A 21,518-nucleotide genomic window follows, 5' to 3' on the forward strand; every position below is an offset into this window, starting at 1 on the left:
GTGACTATTATAGATGGCAAAAATTGCAACATTGCTGCAGAGAAACTAATGAAAACAATTGATAAAGTGAAAAGGATAAGAAAGCCACTGATTTATATAAGCAATGCTACTGATTTATATAAGCAATGCTACTGCACTTCTGAATGTCTTGAAAGTGTATTACATTACATATGAGACTATCACCAAGATGCATCACCCAAAAACATGAACCACGGACCGAGGGTTCAAACCAGCTGGGAATATTTTCCAGAGTTTTCCTGGTTCCATAAAACTCCCAGAAACATGATCATATCAGCACAACTTTACTTACAACCAAATCAGGATTCATCCAAAATCTATTAAGGTCAACCATCCCAATCCAAATAGTTTATGTTTTCATATTTGAGTATACACTAGTATGAACCATCCTAGATGTACTTTGCAAAGATGGATTCAACAACTCCTCGAGCAATTGGGTGATAACAGTCACAGGCCCCTGCAAACACCTGTTTTGCAAAAATCTTCTCTTCCTCGGTTCCGGCGCCTTGCACGAGACTAGTATACAGTGGGTGAAGGTATTTCAACCTTCCCACTTCCTTCAAGGTTTTCTCCACCTCACCGTAATAATTTCTGCACTTGATAGAAAGAGCAAGCAGGAGAAATGCCACTTTTACCTCATAATCCTTTGACTCTGATAGCTTGTATTGTGCATCCAATGCTAAAATCTGCATAATGAACCAAATATCATATAAACACCAATTTAGCCTTGCACAGCTAGTTACAGATTTTTGACATCCAAAAGCATAAAAAGACCTATTTTTTTTTATATTAAGTTTCACCAAGTAGGTAGGTTTTAGATAGGCAAATCATTTTTTTGGTAACGTGGAAGTTGGAACACCCAGCTATATGGCATTCGCACTCGTTGGATTGAGCAAGTGTCCAAAGTTTACTATCTCAACCAACGACCTGTTGTTAGATTGGCAAATTATCTACAACACTAAATTCTACAGTTTGCCGAAGCAAGTAATATAAAAATATCGAAAATAAGGAGAAAAAAAAAAAAAAAAAAACCAGATCTTTGGTCATCTTTAATGAAATAAAATGAAACAAATAAACTCATAAAGAAAAGAATAACTTACCTGTGAAGCTTCAACAGATTTAGGCAAGTTCTTCAAGTAGAGCTCCCACTCCAGGCCTCGCCAATTGGCAACTTCATCTTCCCTTGGTATCCTTGCAAGCTTAAAATCATCTGCCAATGAGACAATGTTTCTGTATATACTGGAAACAGGTTCACAAGCATCTGGAGGGATACCAGTACCCTCAGTCCATGTTACTAAGTCAATTTGTTTCTCTATTCCTGGGACATTTGCTTTCAGGAAGTCAAGAAATGTCTCAGTATCAATTGATTTAAACTTGAAGGTAGTAATGTATTTCTTGAGGAATTCATCGAATGCAGACCTTCCAATCTATTTCGAAGGGGAAAAAAAACACAACTGTTCAGAATACCATTCAAAATAGAACAAAAAAGTTTAAACAAAGCAAGTGACATGCCTGTCGCTCGATACGCCATAGAAATTGGAAGCCTTTCTCGTATGGAACTTGGGAATACACGGTATCAGGGTCCACTCCCTCCAGCTTGATTCTCAGCTTTGTGAACTCCATGTTGTCCTTAAACCTTGCCATCGCCTCATTCAAACCTCTCCACCCAATTCCAATACCCAGTGCCGCTCTGTCCTTCCCTTGCACCTCCTCTGTAATTCTCTTCTCTGCATACGTTGTAAAACCCTAGAATGAAAACATGAGAGCAATTCATGACAGATCGCAACAAAACATCAAATGCTTTCACCCATCATAACAAACCTCATCAGGACTCATTTGAAGAAACTATTAAAGCATCTGGAACATCCACAAGCCAGAAATGAACTCCCACAATTTCACAAAAGATAATTTTTACCTATACATACAAGTTACAACTAAGTGTACTTCATCCTTACAACCAGCATTGAACATCTAGATTCTAGATTGCACCCATAATAGATAGCTATATAACTAGTTTGTTCTTTCTTGTTTTCCTTTCGCAGTTTAAATTTTCTACAAAAGAACATAAATCCAATGACTTAACACTAAATAGTATCCAATATCCAGTCAATTCTTCCTTTCTTTGATTCTTTCTGCAGTACACCATATCAAAATATTTAATCCTTAAACATCATTAACATTTTACCTCATTCAGCCAGGTATGCTCATTGTTCTTGTTGGTGACCAAATTTCCTGTCCAACTATGTGCAAGTTCATGCGCCACAACCTCTGCCCCGCTCAAATCCCCCTTAATTAGAGTTGGTGTCAAGAACACCATTCTGGGATTCTCCATACCCCCATATGGATAACTTGGTGGCAACACCAACAAATCAAATCTTTCCCACTCATACTCCCCAAATAGCCTCTCCCCCTGCCTTATCAGCTCCTCAGTCCCTGCAAACTCCCTAGCCGCTGCGTCTAACAACTCAGCTACATCCTCCGCGTACACAATCGTCCTGGGTCCCACCTCCCTGAACCCTAGATTTCCCACTGCAAATGCAAACAGATATGGAGGGATTGGCTGCTCCATCACAAACTCCTCCACCACTCGCCCCTCCACACACCAGAGTGACTCAAGGTCAATTCCAAAATCCCCATAACCAAACTCCTTCACATCATCTCTCGTGGGCGGATGCCGATCAAGGTGTTTGGCGGACATGACTGCCGACAACTGGTTAGGGATGTTCAGCTTGGCAGAGTAACAAATGCGAGTGGCCGCTGTGTCCTGACAAGGAAACACAGAACGTGCGTGGATGGACTGACACTGGGTATAAACATAAGGATGGGTCTTGTTAAAGGTCTGAGGCGGAGAGAGCCACTGCAGGGCAGAGGAGTCCGGGGAGGTGGAAAAGAGGATCAAAAGGGATTTGTGGTCTGAGAGGGAGACCGTGAGGTGGGTGCCTCGAATTGGGTCCGGTTCCGAGAGGGAGAAAGGAAGAGAGGTGAGGGTTTGGGGGTCCAGAGCTTGGAGAATGGAGAGGCTGCGCGTGTCGAGGGAGAGAGGACCGGTGCGTGGGGAAGAGAGCGAGAGGAGAGCAGAACCGTGGATGGTGGAGGAAGAGAAATCGAAGTATAGAGAGAGGGAGACATGAGTGGTTACTGGATGGGTAGAGTCGGTGAAGGAATGAGGGTCTACAGGCGCCATTCTGAGAGATTGGAAATACAGCACTGTAACATCTAAACCAGCTCAAAGGAGCCGCCATTGCCATTGACAATGACAATGTTTACGTTGACGATATCATCTTGATCACTGTTTGTTTAATTTGTTTTAATGTATTCAACGGTGGATACACACTCACTTGGAAAAGATCAAGACTATCTGCACCCAGATGACTAAATACACCCCAAAATCACAAAAAACACACAATCTAATAACACTCCGTATGATCCTACCACATATCTTCTCCCTCCATCCCGTCTTTCTCCTTCTTCACTCCCTCTCCACTCCACTCACTCTTCCAGCTCCACTTGTCGTTTTTAATCCTAGTACACCAATCCTACCTCTACTTGCCCATCTTCACCAGCACCCATTGTTACCTCCCCTATCTCTGAATTACCTCCTACCAACATTGATCCTACACCCTCTTTACCTGCTCCTTCGACTATCCCTATCCAGCCCCATCGTTCCAAGAATAAGATTTTTAAACCTAAAAACTTGAACCTCACCACTCTTTCATCCCACTCCACAATCCGCTGAACCACGTTCTGTGGGCATAGCTCTAACTGATCCTCAATGGCGTGCTGCCATGGAGGCCAAATTTCATGCTCTTCAACAACATAAAACCTCGACCCTCATGCCTGCCCATTCCACCATCAAGCCCATTGGGTCCAAGTCGATCTTCAGGCTCAAACTCAACCCAGATGGGTCCATAGGTCTCTACAAAGCTTGGATTGTAGCCCAGGGTTATGCCCAAAGGCTCGACATTGATTACAAGAACACGTTCAACCCTGTTATCAACTCTGAATATGCCTTTTGTATAGCAACTCTGAACTTCGATTGATTATATATATATATATATTTGCATAGTTCCTATTTGATTTCATGTGGTATGCTCTGTTTTCTGAGATTTTATGTTCTGGTTTAACTGTTCATCGTCGGGGTGTGGACTGTAAAATTTGAAAAATACTGAAATTAGGGTGTACTAAGAAATGTTATGTTTTAGACTGGGGTTTAAATAGAATGGGGTGAACTTAGTTAAGTATGGGGTGTGAATAGTCTTCATCCTTCGAAAATTGTGTATTATTTTAGCTCCTCTTTTTCCTTGTGTGACAGTCTCTGGTCTCTTCCGATGCTCCTCCGGCAGGGCATGTTCCAACTGTCACTTTGGAACTCCTAGGCTAGTTTTAAACTTGGGATAACCACCTCGTGTGCACAATGAGTCACCAATTTAGTCTTATATAGAAACTCAATGCGCAAATAAGACTAGGCATAGGCTCAGATTAAGCTCTTAAGTCTTAACCCCTCTCTCCCAGAAAACAAACCCATGCCATGCAATGTTCAAATAAGACTAAGCATAGGCTCAGATTGAGCTCTTAAGTCTTAACCCCTCTCTCCCAAGAAACAAACCCATGCCATGCATCCTATCAATTCGAACGCCAGAGCTAGGAGATCTTTCACCTCGAAATCCGATCATGAGAAACTTTTTTATCTCTAAACCCGATGACATAATCACTAGGCAATACATGTTCATGTTCTACAGGGCTTCTCAAATCACTTTCACATTGGCCGGAACAAAGCTATATTCTTCTGAAATTACTTGGGAAGAAATATTAACAGAAAAACAAATAAGAAAGTCCGGTTAGAATGAAATCATGGAGAATCAAACCGGACTCGATGGGTGGACAACCAAACATCAAATTCTCTCACCGATCATAACAAAATTTTGTGGAGAGTTGCATATGAGAAATTATCAATAAAACACAGTAATTTCCCATAAACATGAAGGGAAAAAAGCCATATCATATTATCATCAGCACTACTTAAAAGCATCAAACAAAAGCAGGAGTCATCCTAGATCTGTAAGATAATTATCATAATCCAAAATATCAAAGCAAGATGGCTTAAAGTTTAAGTTAGACATTCCATTATTGCTGTATATGTACCAATCTAGATATGCTTTGAAAAGATTGATTCTACAACTCCTTGAGCTATCGGGTGATAACCGTCGCGAGCATCTGCAAACAACCTTTTGGCAAAAATCTTCTCTTCCTCCTTTCCAGTGCCTTGCACAAGACCTCTGTACAGCGGGCGAAGATATTTCATCCTCCCCACTTCCTTTAACGTTTTCTCCACCTCACCATAGTAATCTCTGCACTTACAAGAAAGAGCAAGTTCGAGAAATGCCACTTTAACCTCATAATCCTTCGACTCTGATAGCCTATACCGTGCATCCAATCCTAAAACCTACACAATAAACCAAATATCACACCAGTTTAATCCTGACCAGTTAGTTTAGGTATGATAAATGTGATTTTACATTACAAAATGCATGAGATGGTAACGAGACCTATCGTCTGTGAACAGAAACCAACTCAAACATTAAACTTAATTCCATGCCTTCAACTAATAAGCAAAAGCACGCACCTGAGTTGTGAACTAATCGTATTTAGAAAATTTCTTCTGTGGATTAAGAATTAGAAATGCAATAAAACTCAGAAGTCTGAAGGGGCATATGGGCTAATAATTGTTCTCGAGAAGAAAATTTATTTCCAAAAAAAGCAAAAGCTTCTCTCTCTCTCTCTCCCTCTCTCTTTTTTTGTGAAGTGGTAACTAAGTTATTGAAAAGGAATGAAGGGGTAGCAATCTGCATACAAATGATAAGTAAGAGTGTCTACAATATCAGCAAATATGCATTGATTTACAACAGGGATACAACTAAACAAAAGTGTGTTGATCCATCTATCTTCAAAAACTCAAAAGAAGCAATCCTCCCTTCAAACTCCCCTTTCCGCTGTACTCACCCTTCTAATTGTAAATTTTTTTAAAAAATCCATTGAGATTGTAGAATTTTAAGTTCCACGGAAGTTGGAAAGTTGTAAAATAGGAAATTTGTGTACTTCATGTCTTTGACAGAATTCTCCAATTGGCATTCAAAGACAAAAAGAAAAAATTTGAAAGTATCAGAGTTTTTGAACATATATTGGAGCTGGACGAGAGGAAACTTCACCATGAAACGGACAAAAATATCAAACGTAATATGAGAAGATAGCGTTTAATCATCTTCAATAATATAAAACTAAATCCAACAGCTTAACAGGTCATTTGTAAAGAAAGGATAACATACCTGAGAAGCTTCAACAAATTTGGGCAAGTTCTCCAAGTAAAGCTCCCATTCCTGCCCACGCCAATCAGCAACTTCATCCTCCCTTGGCATTCTCCCAAGATTAAACTCCTTTGCCAGCGAAACAATGTTTCTGTACAGATGGGAAATAGGTTCATAGGCATCAGGAGGGATACCAATACCCTCGGTCCATGTTACTAAGTCAATATCTTTCTCTATTCCTGGGACATTTGCTTTGAGGAAATCCAGAAACGTCTCAGTATCAATTGATTTAAACTTGAAGGTCGCAATGTATTTCTTGAGGAATTCATCAAATGCAGGCCTTCCAATCTAATTCCAATTGAAAAACACACAGTATCAGAATAGTATCTGAATAGGCATGTAAGATTTAAACCAAGAGATTCACATACCTGCCGCTCAATGCGCCATAGAAATTGAAAACCTTTTTCGTAAGGAACCTCAGAATACACAACGTCAGGGTCTACGCCCTCTTGTTTCGTTTTGAGCTTTGTGAATTCCATGTTGTCCTTAAACTTCTCCATTTCCTTATTTAAACCTCTCCAACCAATTCCAATATTCAGTGTTGCTCTGTCCTCCCCTTGGACAGCCTCAATAATTCTCCTTTCTGCATATGTTGTAAAACCCTGCAACCATCAACATAAAAATAATTAATTAAAAGTCACATTTAAGCATCAAACTCTCTCAACCAGCATATCAAACCTCAGCACTACTAAGCCTTCATTAGGCCACAAAGCATTTAGAGCATCCATAAGCGACAAGTAATCCTTAGCACTTCTTCTTCACAATAGGGGGTTTGTGTGTATGTATACAATGACTGCAATACATGTTTTCTCTTTATTCCGCTAATACAGCCACGATTCCATACAAACAGCCCATGGCACATTTTAAGTTCTGCCATGCCATGTATGCCAAGCAAAGTTCTTTAATAGGTTATTCTTAAGAGAGTGATATAACTAGGTTGTCCTTCCCCTAGCTCCTTTTTGTACTTAAACAGTTAAACCTCTAACTCAACTTCGAAAAACAACAACAATTGGATAAAGCAATAAGACTCAACATAGACAAAATGCAATATCAATGAAATGCACAATACACCATAAAACCAATGGCCAGTTCAACAAATACCTCATTCAACCAGAAATGCTCATTGTTCTTGTTAGTGATCAAGTTCCCAGTCCAACTATGCGCCAGTTCATGCGCTACAACCTGCGCTCCACTCGAGTCCCCCTTAATCACAGTGGGCGTCAAAAACACCATTCTTGGATTTTCCATACCCCCATATGGAAAGCTCGGCGGCAACACCAATAAATCAAACCTTTCCCACTCATATTCCCCAAACAGCCTCTCTCCCTGCCTTATCATCTCCTCTGTCCCCGCAAACTCTATAGCCGCCGCGTCCAACACTCCAGCTGCAGCCTCCGCGTAAACCCTCGTCCTGGGTCCCACATCCCTGAACCCTAACTGCCCCACTGCAAAAGCAAACAGATACGGAGGAATCGGCTGCTCCATCACAAACTCTTCCACCACTCGCCCCGCCTCACACCAGTGTGACTCAATATTGATCCCAAAATTTCCATAACCGAATTCCTTCACGTCACCGCTTGTTGGCTGGCGCCGATCCACGTGCCTGGCAGACATTACGGCAGACAACTGGTGAGGGATGTTCAGCTTGGCGGAGTAACAAATGCGCGCCGCCGGCGTGTCCTGGCAAGGGAACACGGAGCGCGCGTGGATAGCTTGGCACTGTGTGTACACATAAGGGTGGGTCTTATTGAAGGTCTGCGGCGGTGTGAGCCACTGGAGTGCGGATGAGTCCTGGGATGTGGAAAAAAGGATCAAAAGGGAGGAGTGATTGGAGAGAGAGACAGTGAGGTGAGTGCCTAGAATCGGATCGGGAGTGGCCGAGAGCGAGAAGGGGATAGGAGTTAGGGTTAAGGGATCGAGTATTTGGTGGATCGAGAGCGATCGCGTGTCAAGGGAGAGAGGGCCGGCGCGCGGGGAAGGAAGAGACAGAAGAGCGGAGCCACGGATGGTGGAGGAAGGGAAGTCGAAGTATAAGGAGAGGGAGATGTGGGTAGTGAGTGGGTGGGTGGAGTCGGTGAAGGAGTGAGGATCTATTGGCGCCATTGAAGAGCTTCGGTTGCCGGGGTTAGGTGAGAGTGACTTTGTGTCTTTTAGTTGGGGGCTAATCCGGGGATATATATATATATCTGATAAGTGAGCAAGAAACAAAGAATTTTGGTGCAATTCAGAGGGAAAATCAAAGCAAGGAATCCATCCCAAAGAATCAAAGCAAGGAATCCGATTACCTAATCATGATTATTTTCTTATTTTAGAGAGAGAATATAAATAATTAGTCAAAAACGTATCTTTATCAGTTTACTTAATGTCATGGGATGTGAGCTTATCTACTGGATGTGGTGCAGGGCTGCAGGCGTGCCGGGGATGGAGTTCACGAGGATGATGGCAGAGGGTTGATATGTAGCTGAAGCCTGAAAGACGGTCTCTGTACTGACAGAATGTGGTTTATACTTTATAGAGGATTATTGACTTGTTAATCTTAACTTCAAGAATGTTAAATCATAGAGATGTAAATGGGGCTGTGAGAATGGTCTGGGCCGTGCCCGTCACGGCCCACATCCGTTATGCAAGGCTAGGCCCGGCCCACTTTACATTCACTCATGTGTAGGGAATTCCGGCCCGGCTCTTGCGTACTAAGCAGGCCGAGCTTTGTATTTTGAGATTTGTGGATCGGCCCACGAATCTAACGTGTACCCTAAGGCCTAAACTCATGGAAGATCTAGTCGAGGTGGAAGCATTTGATTGGGGCTACGGGGTGTCAAACTAAAGATCTTGAACGCTCGTGTCATGCGCTTAATCTCAACGTCAGCTTTAACACCACGTGCCTCAAAACTCTTCAACTTGCCTTAAAAGCTGTGTAATTCAACGTTTCGCCATCATTGTCGTCCTCCCTTGCTGCCCCTCGAACCTCCTTTGTGACCTCCCATGGCGGTCGTCAGCCGCATTGTGAGGTCCAGGCCGAGCTCATTTTCTAGCTATTACTACATTTCTCGAACCTTCTCTTCTGCTATAAGAGAAGAAACTGACCTCAAGGCAGCTTCTCTGCTTGGTCAGGATAAGCCTCTGCCGCTGCGGCGAGAACCTAGGGGCGGGAGTGTTCAGTGGGTTTTTCTTGGCTGTCCCGGCGTTGGTAAAGGAACCTACGCCTCTCGGCTCTCCAATCTTCTAGATGTTCCTCATATTGCTACCGGCGATCTCGTCCGCGAGGAGCTTTCTTCCTCTGGACCTCTCGCCTCTCAGGTACCCATTCGCTCTATGTTCTCGCTTGAGTTACTTCAAATATTTACTTTTTCAGTTTTAATTCTGGATAATTTGTTTTGCACAATCGAATTGATGAATATCATGTTTGGCGATTCCTTTCCTTTGACTTCGAATGGTAGATAGGGACTTTTTTTTGGTGCATTTTATTGGGTTGGTACTTGGTACTTTAGCAATCAGATTACCTACTGTGTATGCCAGTAAAGCCACACAAGTAGTGCATATGTGCAATTGCTCTCTGTTAAGAGAATTGGGCAATAGTTTCTCGAGAATGACATTTTAACTAGGGCATATCGTCGTTTCATAAGATTATTAGGCATTTTGAAGGAATCTACAGGACTACAGGAGTATTAATTTCCTTGTGAAGGTACAAGTATGTATAGCTGGTTGTCTAAAATGTATCTTGGTACTTCCATTGGATTTGAATATGCCATTATAAGGGATGGCTACAGGGCTATTTGGGTTGGGAATTTTTTTTTCTTGTTCTTTAGAGTCTGTGTGGGTCGCAATGTTGCATGCTAAAAACCTACTAACGGAAAAGCCATGCTGGTGAATGAAATTATGTCTGCCAAGTTTGAACACATGAATCTGAAACTTTATTGGTTATTCTTTTCCTCTCGTCTTAACTTTAGTTACATTTTTTAGTATTTATATATGTATGTTTTTGGCAGCTTACAGAGATTGTTAACCAAGGGAAACTGGTATCTGATGAAATTATAATAAATTTACTGTCAAAGCGTCTTGAAGCTGGTGAAGCGAAGGGTGAATCAGGATTTATCCTTGATGGTTTCCCTCGTACCATAAGACAAGCTGTAAGCACCTCCCTGTGATTTGTTGCTAGAATGTTGAAACATAATACATAAATTTGTCTCATTGAAGTGTTACATGCTATATAATATACTAAAAGCTTGCATCTTGCTAGGCAATGTTTAGAGGGATGGGTAATGCCAACGTGATAAATGTGAAGGACACAAGGGGTGATTTTTTTTTTCTATGTATAGAGTATAGACCTTTCCTTGAGGATATTAAGGCAATGCCCTCTGAGATTGTTTATAATTATATATATCATACATGATCATCAAAAAATGTATAAGTATTCCTTTTTCTTCTTTAAGTTTTTATAAATGAAATAAAAAGGGAATAACAATCACCGGTATAACGGGTGGCGGGTGCAGCATGATTCAATTTGGTTTGGAATGACAAGGAAACAATCTAACCTAACTCATTTCCCTATGTTTTGAACTAGAATAAAACTGAGTTATGGATAGATTATAGGTCCAGACTAGTTTAAGCTGGACTTTTCTTGGGTTGGCTCTGTTCTGTTCAGTCTGTGGTTTGCCGTCGAAGCACATGCACCTATTGGAAAAGTTTGTGTGTTGTTGTCGATGAATACTATAACCATCAGGTGAATTGGTGAAAGATTGAGCTTACAGAGATACTAGTATTCTAGTCCTTTACTTCTGTTCTCTCTCTCTCTCTCTCTCATAGATATATATAATTTCTCTGGTTCTAGACTTGCATTTGATTTTCTGCTCTTCTTTTTCTTCCAGGAAATATTTTCTCTGGTTCTAGACTTGCATTTGATTTTCTGCTCTTCTTTTTCTTCCAGGAAATATTAGAGGGAGTCACAAACATTGACTTGGTGATTAATTTAAAGCTTCGGGAGGAAGCATTGCTTGCAAAATGCCTTGGAAGACGGATTTGTAGTGATTGTGGAGGAAACTATAATGTTGCGTGTATTGACATCAAAGATGGGAATGGGAGCCCTGGTATATATATGGCGCCACTTCTCCCCCCTCCCCATTGTGCTTCAAAGCTTATCACTCGATCTGATGACACAGAAGTTGTTGTCAAGGAACGACTCCGTATATATAATGAGATGGTATTTCCATTTCATCTCTGAAAGTTTCTTAGCTATCTATTCGTCTTTCATTACACTAATTTTTTAAGCTTTTGTTCATACTATAAAATTTCAGAAGATAGAGGAGAAGAATCACTGCACTGTTTCCATTAGTATATGCATATCTTTCTAGATTCTGCGCTTGCATGTCCTCCCCCTTTCCACCCCACCACTCAGAAAATAAATAAGAATGTAGTAAAAAAAATTATCATCTTCTCTTTCTTGGTTCTCTCTTTATATGATTTGTATATCATTACGATTCACTTGATATTTTCCTTCAAGGTGGAACTGGGGTTAAAAAATAAAGATGTTTTGATTTGCAGAGTGATGCCATGGAAGGTGCAAAGCTTTCTAGAATAGGGCCATTATACTCTATTACCATGGGTTGATATAGATATATGGGACCTCTAGGTTAGTGGTGCTTATAGCATTGCTATGTCTCAGGGACTCAGATGTTCTGGCTAACATTGAATAGCAACATGGCATTTGTTTCTTTTCCACCTTAATGATATATCGATCTTTTCCTGTAGAGTCAACCAGTAGAAGAGTTCTATCGCATTCGTGGAAAGTTACTAGAGTTTGAGCTTCCCGGAGGAATTCCAGAATCGTGGCCGAAGCTACTTCAGGCTCTGAATCTTGAAGACCACGAGGACAAACAGTCTGCAGCAGCATGAGGTCTTGATATATCATCACTCATATGATAGGTCATTCTTTGAGCATGCGAGACATGCGTGCGTAAAGTATTATGTCGAAAAAGAAAGGAGAACAACATAAATGTGCTATAAATAGCAGTAAGCTAGGTATGAATAAGCTTTTCTCTGGGGGTTCGGGGGGTGTAAAATGGATTGGCATTGGTTGGGGAGCAAGGAGGTATGATATTGTTGGTAATGTTATTGGGTACTTTTGCACTTTGGCCATATAGTATTGACAATGAATGTTATTTGGCATTTGGTTTTTGTTTTATGCTATATGCTAATGAACTTTTATTGCAGGAGTGTGTTTGAACTTGGAGACATTCAGCTTGGAAATGCATAGGAGTCTGATTGATTTGATCGTTCTTTTTATGACTTCTTTTCTGGTCCATTCACAGATAAAATGAGGCTTTTTTTTTAAAACCAAGGAATTACCCGGCTAGGCATGTCTTTTGTTGAGTGAGTGTAAATCTCGAGCCGTTAGAACAGCTTGAAAATGTGACAAGTTCACGGAATCAGAATGTCATAAGAAAATATCTTAACTGGTTAGTTCGAACTCCCGATTTCTAATACCATAGGCTCTAATCACAATTTTTGGGATAACTAACCCAAAAAATGATGTAATGATCGATAGTATTAAATGGGCTTACAGCGTGTTAACTCTTTGAGGCCCAAAATGCTACCAGGATGGCCCATGAAATTGAGGGTTGGGCCGTGAAGGTCCAAAGCTTCTATGAAACGTTCGAGGCGTGTATCTGCTTATTTTGTTTTGTATACTTGTAATAAAATCTTGCATGGCTCCAAAATAAATTATAAAAAAGAAAAGACAAGAAAACTATTACTCTGTCTCTAACGCTCCCCTCATTAATGGGCTTAGACTTTGTTAATTTGGGCAGGCCCAACCATCTTTATTTTTGATCCCATTGAAACAAAAACTCACCCTCTGAAAACTGGTGCATTTTCCAATTATAAAAAAAGGCTGATAATGAATCCATAATATGCACAAGTCAAGTGTATTTAATAAAATCAACAGGGTTAATTATATAAATTTCATGTATAAGTATATAATACTTTTCTTTTTATAGTATTTTGGAATTAAGATATTGATAGGATTTGGAGATAATCATTAAATTAGTTTTTGAAAAAACAATCTGGAGAAATTAGAAAGTATCTTAAATATCTGGCGAAATTAGGAAGTATCTTAAATGCACACAAGTATATATATAATAGTCTTCTTCTTGAGTAATTTTTTTTTTATAGTCTTCTTCTTGAGGATTTTTTTTTAAAGGTTATTTACAGAGAGTAGCAGTTTTACAGCAATGGAGAAAGATTTCCAAAAAACATTTACTGTTCCAAGGGGGCTTTTGCAGAGTCAAGAGCTGTACAAGGTGCTACCTAGTATCTATTGTTTGTCTTCATTTTCTTTTCTTTTCTTTTAAATTCTTTTAATTTCTCAACATAATGACATTCAATATGGGTTTAAACTTAAACTCGGATCATCAGACCCATGCCCATAAATTTCTCACTTGAAGACATTATAAGTTGGACCAAAGTCTAAAGCGTGGTTACAACTATATTGCTCTCAGATCATCTCAATACATATATTACAATTCTCTCATTATTATGTGGAAACTCCTCACCTATTTATTTTGATCCATAATTGACATAAAATTTAATGATTATTTGGTAGTATATATTGGAGACTAGTGTGTTTCCTCGTGAAGCAGAGCTGCTCAAGGAGCTGAGGGAGGTTACTGCTGCCAAACACCCAAGGTAAATATGAAAATAATTGTTAAGATTTGGGCTTTGATGGGCCGGGCCGGGTTTTAATGGGCTGTAACTGGACCTGTTGTTGTTTAGGGCCTACATTGGTACCACACCAGATGCAGGTCAGTTGTTGTCCATGCTTTTGAAGCTGACCAATGCAAAAAAGACGATTGAGATTGGAGTTTTCACTGGTTACTCTCTTCTTCTCACTGCTCTCTCAACTGCTGATGATGGCAAGGTCTGTAATTAACTTAACTTCTAGTTCGACATGAGTTGACATAACCCAATCGAAAATGATAAAGATCACAACAGTTGTATCCCAGTTATCCCAACTACAAAGTTGGATGCACAGGATCTGAGTGAATTTGTGGGTTTCACATATCCCACATGATGTACATGAAATCTTATGCCTACAACCCATCATATTCAGCGGTCCTGCTCGTCTTCCGGGATGCCTTTTTTTGGACTAAGTATTTCGGAGACGGGTCTAATAGAACAATCCGTGCAGGCCTTTGGCCAGAACGGATAATATGAGTTTGACGTGTTTTGATGGGATTTTCTAACATGCCTATTTTTTGGAGTCAGTGGCTCTAACAACTTATGATACTGAATCCATTGCTGCAGATTGTGGCGATAGATGTGGATCGCGAGTCCTATGAAATAGGGCGGCCGATTATCAAGAAAGCTGGTGTCGAACACAAAATCGATTTCGTAGAGTCAGCGGCTCTGCCTGTGCTCGATCAGCTACTGGAACAAGGAAATGCAGATAGTTTCGACTTCGCTTTTGTTGACGCTGACAAGGAAAATAATATCAATTACCATGAGAGGCTAATGAAGCTATTGAAGATCGGTGGGATTGTTGTCTATGACAATACACTCTGGGGAGGATCAGTTGCAATGGCAGGAGACTTTTCAGGTACAGTTTATACGACTCGGACCAGGGATTCGACGATTGAGCTGAACAAAATGCTTGCAGCTGATAATCGCATCGAAATCTCTCATCTTCCGGTGGGAGATGGGGTTACCATCTGTAGGCGCATTTTGTGACGGAGAGAGTTCATGAATTAAGCCAATCAATAAAACAGAGTATGAATAAAGGGTCTTCCTTGCATACTTTCGTATTGTTTTCTTCTGTCAGACAGTTTTTACGGTTATTGAAGTTCTCCTTTACTTCATTTACCTTCTTCGAGCGGGATGGGCCGAAGGCCCAAAGCTAATATGGGCTTGGCCTAGAAACCATAAATAGAAAGAGGGCCTTCTCGTTTGTTCGGGCTTTTGATCCATGCTGCAATGAGGAAGGGGGCTTATGGCCTGCACAAAGCCCAGTAGCCAACAGTTATTTTTTCAATTTTTTTTCTATGGTTCTTGAACGTTAAATATTTCTAGTATCAGTACTTGTGCCTTCAATTTTTCCATTACCGAAGTACATATGGAAATATATTTAAGACAACATTTTTTAAACCGAAAATGACAGGACATAAGTTTACCTTTTGACATTTGTTATGGGTTTAAACTCAGACCGTTAAGCCCGTGTACACATAAACATCAAATATATTATTAAAAAATGACATATAACAAGTTAGATTAAAAAAATATCTTTTACCATTTAACTTTTAGCATTTTTTTATTTTTTCATTAATGGTTGGATAAACGTTTCTAAACTCGCAAATCCAAATCCTAATCCACCTCAAAACATTTGGAAATACCTACACTAGCTTAGAATCAAACTTTCGATCTCGGACGAGGTTCTTTAGATCCTAATTTTGAAGAGATCATAACCAAGTAGATTATCACAATGTGTTTCAATTGTAAATGATGTTAAGCCAAATTGATGAAGTGGTTTTGGTGGAGTCCGCTGAGTGTTTGTGCGTGTTATGGTCAACCTAAACAAGCAAGTCAAAGAAGAAGCCATGGGAGAAGGAGATATGGGAAATGAAAGGATCAAACAACAATGCTTGTGTGACATTTGGACTATTTGGTGATAAGGGGTCCAAGATTAAGGGGGAGGGTTGTTATTTATGAATTAGCACACACAAATAATGTTGACTTGGTCCAAGAAAAACTCACACACTCTTCACATGACTTACGCGCTTGCTCAACAAACACAAAGCCAAAAACCTTATCATTTTTCTTTTGTCTGTTCAAGAGTCCTCTTCAAAACCCTAAACAGCTAGCCGTGTTTTGTCTTGTAAACAAGAATAGACAGACTGATCAATGTTGGGTGAAGCCGGCCAACCATCAAGTTGAGACGTTTATAGGGAAAAAGCTGGGGAGGATCTTGCTTGGTAGGGTCTTCTAAGAGTACTTGTGATTATTACTCAGAATGCATGTAAAGTATATCAGTAGATCATTGATTTCTGGACCCATATATGCAAAAATATACTGGGTTTTGATTGGCTAATTGAATTCATAAATATTTGTGTTCTTGTTGATGAGTTTAACATATTGTGATTGTGCAAACTAACAGTTTCAGAGACATGGAGAAAGACTTACAAAAATCATCCAATGCTTCTGTCGCTAAGGGACTCTTACAGAGTGAACAACTGTACAATGTACTTGGTTGTCTCTCTCTGTTCTTCTTCTTCTTCTTCTTCTTCTTCTTCTACTTCTTCTTATTACTTATTATTGATATAATTAACTAGTCGAGAGTCCGAGCAATGTGCAAGTAGTCTCGACATAATTTGTTTGATTAATGATTAATATAATGTGGCAGTATATTTTGGAGACGAGTGTGTTCCCCCGTGAACCAGGGCCTCTCAAGGAGCTAAGGGAAGTTACTGCCAACCATCCAGGGTAACTATTGAACTACTTTTGCCTATTGAACTACTTCATTGTGTTAATTCTTTAGGATGATTGATTCTCCAAAAACAATTAAAATCATCAGTACATTTTTTCATTTTCTGTAAGTTTAACTAGATTTTCTCACTGTGCAGTGCCGGGATGGCTACAGCACCAGATGCAGGCCAGTTAATGTCCATGCTTATGAAGATAATCAACGCGAAAAAGACGATTGAAGTTGGAGTTTTCACTGGTTACTCTCTTCTTCTCACTGCTCTTTCACTCCCTCATGATGGAAAGGTGTGTAATCTTAGCTATTTTGAATTGTTTCATACACACACATGATTATCAAAACAACTTATGATACTAAATGCATTTGTTGCAGATTGTGGCCATTGATGTGGATCGTGAGGCATACGAGATGGGATTGCCAATTATTAAAAAGGCTGGCGTTCAACACAAAATCGACTTCATTGAATCTCAGGCACTACCTGTTCTTGATCATCTACTAGAACATGGAAATGAAGGCGCGTTCGACTTTGCTTTTGTTGATGCTGACAAGGTGAATTATAAGAACTACCATGAGAGGCTAATGAAACTGGTGAAGGTTGGTGGGATTATTGTGTATGATAATACTCTCTGGCAAGGAACAGTTGCTATGACAGAAGATCAGTTATCCGGTCAGGACTCCTTTTGGAAGGACTCCACAGATGCTCTAGTTGAACTAAACAAATTACTTGCAGCTGATAATCGGGTTGAAATCTCACAGGCTCCATTGGGTGATGGGATCACCATTTGCTGGCGCGTCCGCTGAATTTCTGATTGCAGTTGAATAATATGCTAGGATAGGCTAGCATAAACAAATTATGGACTAAGAGTTGCAGAGATGTTATGCAACCTATGTTTGTTTTCTTGCTTTGCTGCTAGGTACGATTGAAACAGCGAAAAGATTCGAATACTAATTTAGTTTGATCGAAAATAAGTTTCCGCAATCTTAACAAAAAGCTCAGATAAATTTTTTCTAAGCTTGAATTGATAAATTTTTGCACATCAATCAATGACAGAACAAGTTCTCTTTATCATTAATCAGCATGATAAAAGGACAGGATTCCCAGGTCCATGTTAGTCCAGATCTTTCTTGTTTCACTTATTTATTTGATTTCTTTCCTTTGAATATGAATTATTAGTTTAAAGGTGTTGTTCTTGGCGACTCATAGGTTTCTTACAGTGAGAAACAGAATTGAGAGAGCAATGGAGAAACCAGTGGGAAAAGAGGGACTTCTGCAGAATCAAGAGTTGTACAAGGTAAGTTTATGTTATCTGCCTAGTTCTTTTTTTATTTCTCTGGAATTTTAGGGTTATGATCTTAATTTTTTGATTGAATAATGTGACAGTATATTTTGGAGACCAGTGTGTACCCAAGAGAGCCAGAGTTTCTGAAGGAAATAAGGGAAATTACTGCCAAACTCCCACAGTAATTACACTTTTTTCTTAGTTTTTTAACTTCTTGGAGCTGGTTCTTTTCCTGTAAGATTCTGGAAGGATTATGATGTATACATACAAGCTGGTTATTTTCCAGGGCTGCCATGGCTACAGCACCAGATGCAGGTCAATTGATATCCATGCTTTTGAAGTTGATCAACGCGAAAAAGACGATTGAAATTGGAGTTTACACTGGATACTCTCTTCTTCTCACTGCTCTTTCCATCCCTAGTGATGGCAAGGTGTGTAAGAAATCCTAATCCTTTTGACTTGTTAATTGTTACCAAACAACATATGATGATGCCAAATAATTTTATGCAGATTCTGGCTATAGATGTGAATCGTGAGTCGTACGAGATAGGATTGCCAGTTATAAAAAAAGCGGGTGTTGAACACAAAATCGATTTCACAGAACCCAAAGCTCTGCCAGTTCTTGATCAGCTACTTGAACATGGAAATGCAGGCAGTTTCGACTTTGCTTTCATTGATGAGGACAAACTGAATTATAAGAACTACCATGAGAGGATGATGAAACTATTGAAGGTGGGTGGGTAGCTGTGTATGATAATACACTATGGGGAGGAACTGTTGCAATGGTTGAAGATCATGTAGCTCCTGCGTACGCTTCAGCAGAGAAGAGGGATGGAGTCATGGAACTAAACAAATTTCTGGCAACCGATAATCGGATTGAAATCTCCCATGTTCCGCTGGGTGATGGTATCATATGCAGGCGCATCCAAGGAATTTTCACAGATGTTTGGTTGCTTGCGAATAAAGTATGAATGATTCTGTAGTTTTTACAGGGTCTAGTGAAGGGCTTGAAATAAAAGTTGCAGAACTATTTGTTTTCTCAGTTACTGGTTCGTTCATGACAAGCGGAACGGGTAATAAAAAAGAACCATCCCATAATATACAAATCAGTGAGAGAATCAAACAAGAAAAAGGGGCAGCTAAAAGGAATCATCACCAAACTCACCACCAACCAGAAAGGAAAGCTAAACAGCCTCTTGTTAAAGTTTAAAACAGTGAATATATTTATCCTCAAAGGCCTCATAAACGAACTATAGTAAGTTGATATACAATACAAGATCAATTCTCATAAGTATTGTAATTGAGATTTATCACCAGATTCTTCTATGAAATTGTAATCTCATAGTGTTGCGCAAACGTTTTACATGCCTTGGCAGAAAAATATTGCCTGCCTATGTAAACTAAATGGCCTATAAATGCATCATAGAACCTCATCTAAACAGGCCAATAGTTACAATTAAGTAGCGTTAAATCTTCCACACATCTATAATCAACTGTCTCATGTCCGTCTACCAGGATAAAAATATTCGACAGTGTTTTCCTTGATCCGAAATTGGAAGTTATGCATCTTGTTCATTAAGTTCCCCGGTTTACCACATACACCCTTGCTCAAAACCATCATCTGCCAGAGGAAAATCATAGGAAATTCAGTGAATCTAGAAGAAAGAACAGAAGGGAAAATCAAATATCATCACAACAAAACACTAATAAAACAGTACAGCACAGCACGCTAGGAGCTATGATATGGCAGGCCTTAAAAAAAAATCTTTCATCATGATATGAGATACAGATTCTTGCAAATCCTTTCACATAAAGATTAATCAATCTTGATATTCCATGTGCAACAACATTTAAACCAGAGTCTATGGAGCGAACAGATACGATAAACATCATTGCTTTTATGAACAGTATACGCAATTTGAATTGCTCTGTTCAAACCACCACCGAGGAGAACAAAATGGAAACTGATTTGTAAAGCCTACAGAAATGTTAAAAGGAATCGATGTTCCGACATATCACCACTCTAATTTACAAATGAGTACAATCGGTCGTCACCTGTCCATGCACATCTGATGCCAAACCCGTGGCCAAAGGCTCAGCCTTTACCATGACATCTGCAAGGTACTCCATCTGCAACAAAAATGTAGGCCTCAACAAGCCAGAATAGATATCCTCGTGATTTAGTAAGACTAATGAACAACCCTGTCAACAAAATCAAGGACATAGTTGTAAATAAGTTGCAAACCTCAACAAAAAATAGCACAATCATATAACAAAACTGCATGACTCACAAACTCCGATGTTAAGGTATGACAATAACGCAAGAAGTCCAACGCATGATCTGAAGACCCATTGGTAGCCACCTCCATCAGAGATACATCATCCACCATTATGGTAATGCATTTTTTCTTATCTTCTGGTAAGGAACTAACAAGTGTCTGAACTTTTCTATACAACTCCACAAGCCCATCCTTTCCCTTTCTTTCATCTCCTTCTATTCAGATTCGTAAAAAAGTCAGACCGGCATAATGAGCAATGGATCAATATAGTCCAATCCTTACTATGTCAAAGAAAATAACTTTGTCTATCATCCTAACTCAGTAAAATTTGTATTTCCAACAAGAACAAAGTAACTTCTTTTCATTCTAATAAAATAATGCATTTAAGCACCTAATTGGGCAGAATAGGCTGATTTAGCCAAAAGAAGTCTAAGTTTGCACCAAATACAAAATCTTTCCCTTTCATTTTTTAGAAAGGACCAAAAATATAAGAGAAACGTAATTGGGCACGGAGACGGTCAAGCGAGAACCTTTTTTACCTTATTTCCTCACCTGGACACTGCAGCATAAGCATATCAAAGAAGAAAAATCTGCTATTGTCCCTTTGCGCAACCAAGTTGGAACCCTGTTACAAAAATAAAAATCAGTTGCTACACAATAAATAGGAGTTTAGGAGAGAGTCATTTGATGATGGAGATAGTGATAATACAAGTTTGCGGAGGATACGGTCGATGTGCGAAAACGAGTGAGAGAATGCGAGGAAGATGACGACATTGGAGGAGTTTGGAGAGAGAGCTCGCTTGATGATTTGGTAGAGAACGAATGATCCGCTGGTTTCCACGCAGTCCTCTACCAGCACCACTCGGCCGCCGAGGGGCCATGTACCGGCACTCTGGTCCAGTCCTAGAGCTTCGTCGAGCAGATTTGGAGATCGGTGAGGATCCATTTTTTATCTGGGATCCTGAGAGTAGATGGTTTTTTTAGGGTTTTTCCGAACAAAGGAGAAGGAGGTGATGTACTGTGGGGTTTAAACTTTAAAGCACGAGTGCTGCATGTGAGTATGGGCCGAATTGCAAGCCTAAAAAAGAAACATTTGGGCTTCATTTCAAACCTC

At 39.9% G+C, this 21,518-nt stretch overlaps 6 protein-coding genes and 1 pseudogene across 9 annotated transcripts; 4 read left to right on the forward strand and 3 right to left on the reverse strand.

Annotated features, from left to right (window-relative positions):
• Positions 1-91: 91 nt before the first annotated feature.
• LOC119988863 (leucine aminopeptidase-like) lies at positions 92-3,276 on the reverse strand. Its single transcript, XM_038834074.1, has 4 exons — positions 2,204-3,276; positions 1,531-1,764; positions 1,119-1,445; positions 92-704 (listed from the first exon to the last, which is right to left on the reverse strand). Exons 1-4 carry the CDS (start codon positions 3,200-3,202, stop codon positions 408-410), a joined length of 1,857 nt encoding a protein of 618 aa, XP_038690002.1. The 5' UTR covers positions 3,203-3,276; the 3' UTR covers positions 92-407.
• Positions 3,277-4,981: 1,705 nt separating this feature from the next.
• On the reverse strand, positions 4,982-8,874 carry LOC119988866 (leucine aminopeptidase-like). The gene is made up of 4 exons (XM_038834080.1): positions 7,482-8,874; positions 6,749-6,982; positions 6,342-6,668; positions 4,982-5,461 (listed from the first exon to the last, which is right to left on the reverse strand). The coding sequence occupies exons 1-4, from the start codon at positions 8,481-8,483 to the stop codon at positions 5,165-5,167; spliced, it is 1,860 nt and encodes a 619-aa protein (XP_038690008.1). The 5' UTR covers positions 8,484-8,874; the 3' UTR covers positions 4,982-5,164.
• A 431-nt stretch (positions 8,875-9,305) lies between these two features.
• Positions 9,306-12,544, forward strand: LOC119988867 (probable adenylate kinase 6, chloroplastic). Its single transcript, XM_038834081.1, has 4 exons — positions 9,306-9,677; positions 10,367-10,507; positions 11,305-11,577; positions 12,126-12,544. The coding sequence occupies exons 1-4, from the start codon at positions 9,363-9,365 to the stop codon at positions 12,267-12,269; spliced, it is 873 nt and encodes a 290-aa protein (XP_038690009.1). The 5' UTR covers positions 9,306-9,362; the 3' UTR covers positions 12,270-12,544.
• Positions 12,545-13,606: 1,062 nt separating this feature from the next.
• LOC119990086 (probable caffeoyl-CoA O-methyltransferase At4g26220) lies at positions 13,607-15,101 on the forward strand. Its single transcript, XM_038835908.1, has 4 exons — positions 13,607-13,675; positions 13,978-14,060; positions 14,148-14,292; positions 14,679-15,101. The coding sequence occupies exons 1-4, from the start codon at positions 13,607-13,609 to the stop codon at positions 15,099-15,101; spliced, it is 720 nt and encodes a 239-aa protein (XP_038691836.1).
• Positions 15,102-16,106: 1,005 nt separating this feature from the next.
• LOC119988286 (probable caffeoyl-CoA O-methyltransferase At4g26220) lies at positions 16,107-17,811 on the forward strand. 2 transcript variants are annotated; one of them, XM_038833264.1, is made up of 5 exons: positions 16,115-16,339; positions 16,522-16,606; positions 16,768-16,847; positions 16,988-17,132; positions 17,218-17,811. In XM_038833264.1, exons 2-5 carry the CDS (start codon positions 16,532-16,534, stop codon positions 17,644-17,646), a joined length of 729 nt encoding a protein of 242 aa, XP_038689192.1. In that variant the 5' UTR covers positions 16,115-16,339; positions 16,522-16,531; the 3' UTR covers positions 17,647-17,811. The 2 variants fall into 2 exon arrangements, with proteins under 2 accessions (XP_038689193.1, XP_038689192.1); XM_038833265.1 differs by lacking the exon at positions 16,522-16,606 and having other exon boundaries at positions 16,107-16,339.
• Positions 17,618-19,111, forward strand: LOC119988287 (annotated as a pseudogene).
• A 213-nt stretch (positions 19,112-19,324) lies between these two features.
• LOC119988422 (elongator complex protein 6) lies at positions 19,325-21,424 on the reverse strand. Of its 3 annotated transcripts, none has more exons than XM_038833457.1 (5): positions 21,114-21,424; positions 20,957-21,029; positions 20,417-20,613; positions 20,181-20,327; positions 19,325-19,746 (listed from the first exon to the last, which is right to left on the reverse strand). In XM_038833457.1, exons 1-5 carry the CDS (start codon positions 21,348-21,350, stop codon positions 19,624-19,626), a joined length of 777 nt encoding a protein of 258 aa, XP_038689385.1. In that variant the 5' UTR covers positions 21,351-21,424; the 3' UTR covers positions 19,325-19,623. The 3 variants fall into 3 exon arrangements, with proteins under 3 accessions (XP_038689385.1, XP_038689383.1, XP_038689384.1); XM_038833455.1 differs by having other exon boundaries at positions 20,417-20,606; positions 20,944-21,029; XM_038833456.1 differs by having other exon boundaries at positions 20,417-20,616; positions 21,114-21,423.
• Positions 21,425-21,518: the final 94 nt, after the last annotated feature.

The sequence above is a fragment of the Tripterygium wilfordii genome, chromosome 21 (genome assembly GCF_013401445.1).
Source record: "Tripterygium wilfordii isolate XIE 37 chromosome 21, ASM1340144v1, whole genome shotgun sequence".
Lineage (NCBI taxonomy): Eukaryota > Viridiplantae > Streptophyta > Magnoliopsida > Celastrales > Celastraceae > Tripterygium > Tripterygium wilfordii.

Excerpts from the sequence above, each read along its gene's own strand:
- LOC119988863 (XM_038834074.1), bottom strand. The coding sequence starts at position 3,202 with ATGGCGCCTGTAGACCCTCATTCCTTCACCGACTCTACCCATCCAGTA. Across the intron at positions 1,765-2,203 it reads AGCATACCTGGCTGAATGAG|GGTTTTACAACGTATGCAGA; the intron begins GTAAAATGTTAA and ends TTTTCATTCTAG. Across the intron at positions 1,446-1,530 it reads TATGGCGTATCGAGCGACAG|ATTGGAAGGTCTGCATTCGA; the intron begins GCATGTCACTTG and ends CCTTCGAAATAG.
- LOC119988866 (XM_038834080.1), bottom strand. The coding sequence starts at position 8,483 with ATGGCGCCAATAGATCCTCACTCCTTCACCGACTCCACCCACCCACTC. Across the intron at positions 6,983-7,481 it reads AGCATTTCTGGTTGAATGAG|GGTTTTACAACATATGCAGA; the intron begins GTATTTGTTGAA and ends TGATGGTTGCAG. Across the intron at positions 6,669-6,748 it reads TATGGCGCATTGAGCGGCAG|ATTGGAAGGCCTGCATTTGA; the intron begins GTATGTGAATCT and ends AATTGGAATTAG.
- LOC119988867 (XM_038834081.1), top strand. The coding sequence starts at position 9,363 with ATGGCGGTCGTCAGCCGCATTGTGAGGTCCAGGCCGAGCTCATTTTCT. Across the intron at positions 9,678-10,366 it reads CTGGACCTCTCGCCTCTCAG|CTTACAGAGATTGTTAACCA; the intron begins GTACCCATTCGC and ends TGTTTTTGGCAG. Across the intron at positions 10,508-11,304 it reads CTCGTACCATAAGACAAGCT|GAAATATTAGAGGGAGTCAC; the intron begins GTAAGCACCTCC and ends TTTTTCTTCCAG.
- LOC119990086 (XM_038835908.1), top strand. The coding sequence starts at position 13,607 with ATGGAGAAAGATTTCCAAAAAACATTTACTGTTCCAAGGGGGCTTTTG. Across the intron at positions 13,676-13,977 it reads AGAGTCAAGAGCTGTACAAG|TATATATTGGAGACTAGTGT; the intron begins GTGCTACCTAGT and ends ATTATTTGGTAG. Across the intron at positions 14,293-14,678 it reads CAACTGCTGATGATGGCAAG|ATTGTGGCGATAGATGTGGA; the intron begins GTCTGTAATTAA and ends CCATTGCTGCAG.
- LOC119988286 (XM_038833264.1), top strand. The coding sequence starts at position 16,532 with ATGGAGAAAGACTTACAAAAATCATCCAATGCTTCTGTCGCTAAGGGA. Across the intron at positions 16,607-16,767 it reads AGAGTGAACAACTGTACAAT|TATATTTTGGAGACGAGTGT; the intron begins GTACTTGGTTGT and ends ATAATGTGGCAG. Across the intron at positions 17,133-17,217 it reads CACTCCCTCATGATGGAAAG|ATTGTGGCCATTGATGTGGA; the intron begins GTGTGTAATCTT and ends CATTTGTTGCAG.
- LOC119988422 (XM_038833455.1), bottom strand. The coding sequence starts at position 21,350 with ATGGATCCTCACCGATCTCCAAATCTGCTCGACGAAGCTCTAGGACTG. Across the intron at positions 20,607-20,943 it reads TGTCCAGGTGAGGAAATAAG|AAAGGGAAAGGATGGGCTTG; the intron begins GTAAAAAAGGTT and ends AGGAGATGAAAG. Across the intron at positions 20,328-20,416 it reads ATACCTTAACATCGGAGTTT|GGTTGTTCATTAGTCTTACT; the intron begins GTGAGTCATGCA and ends TTTTGTTGACAG.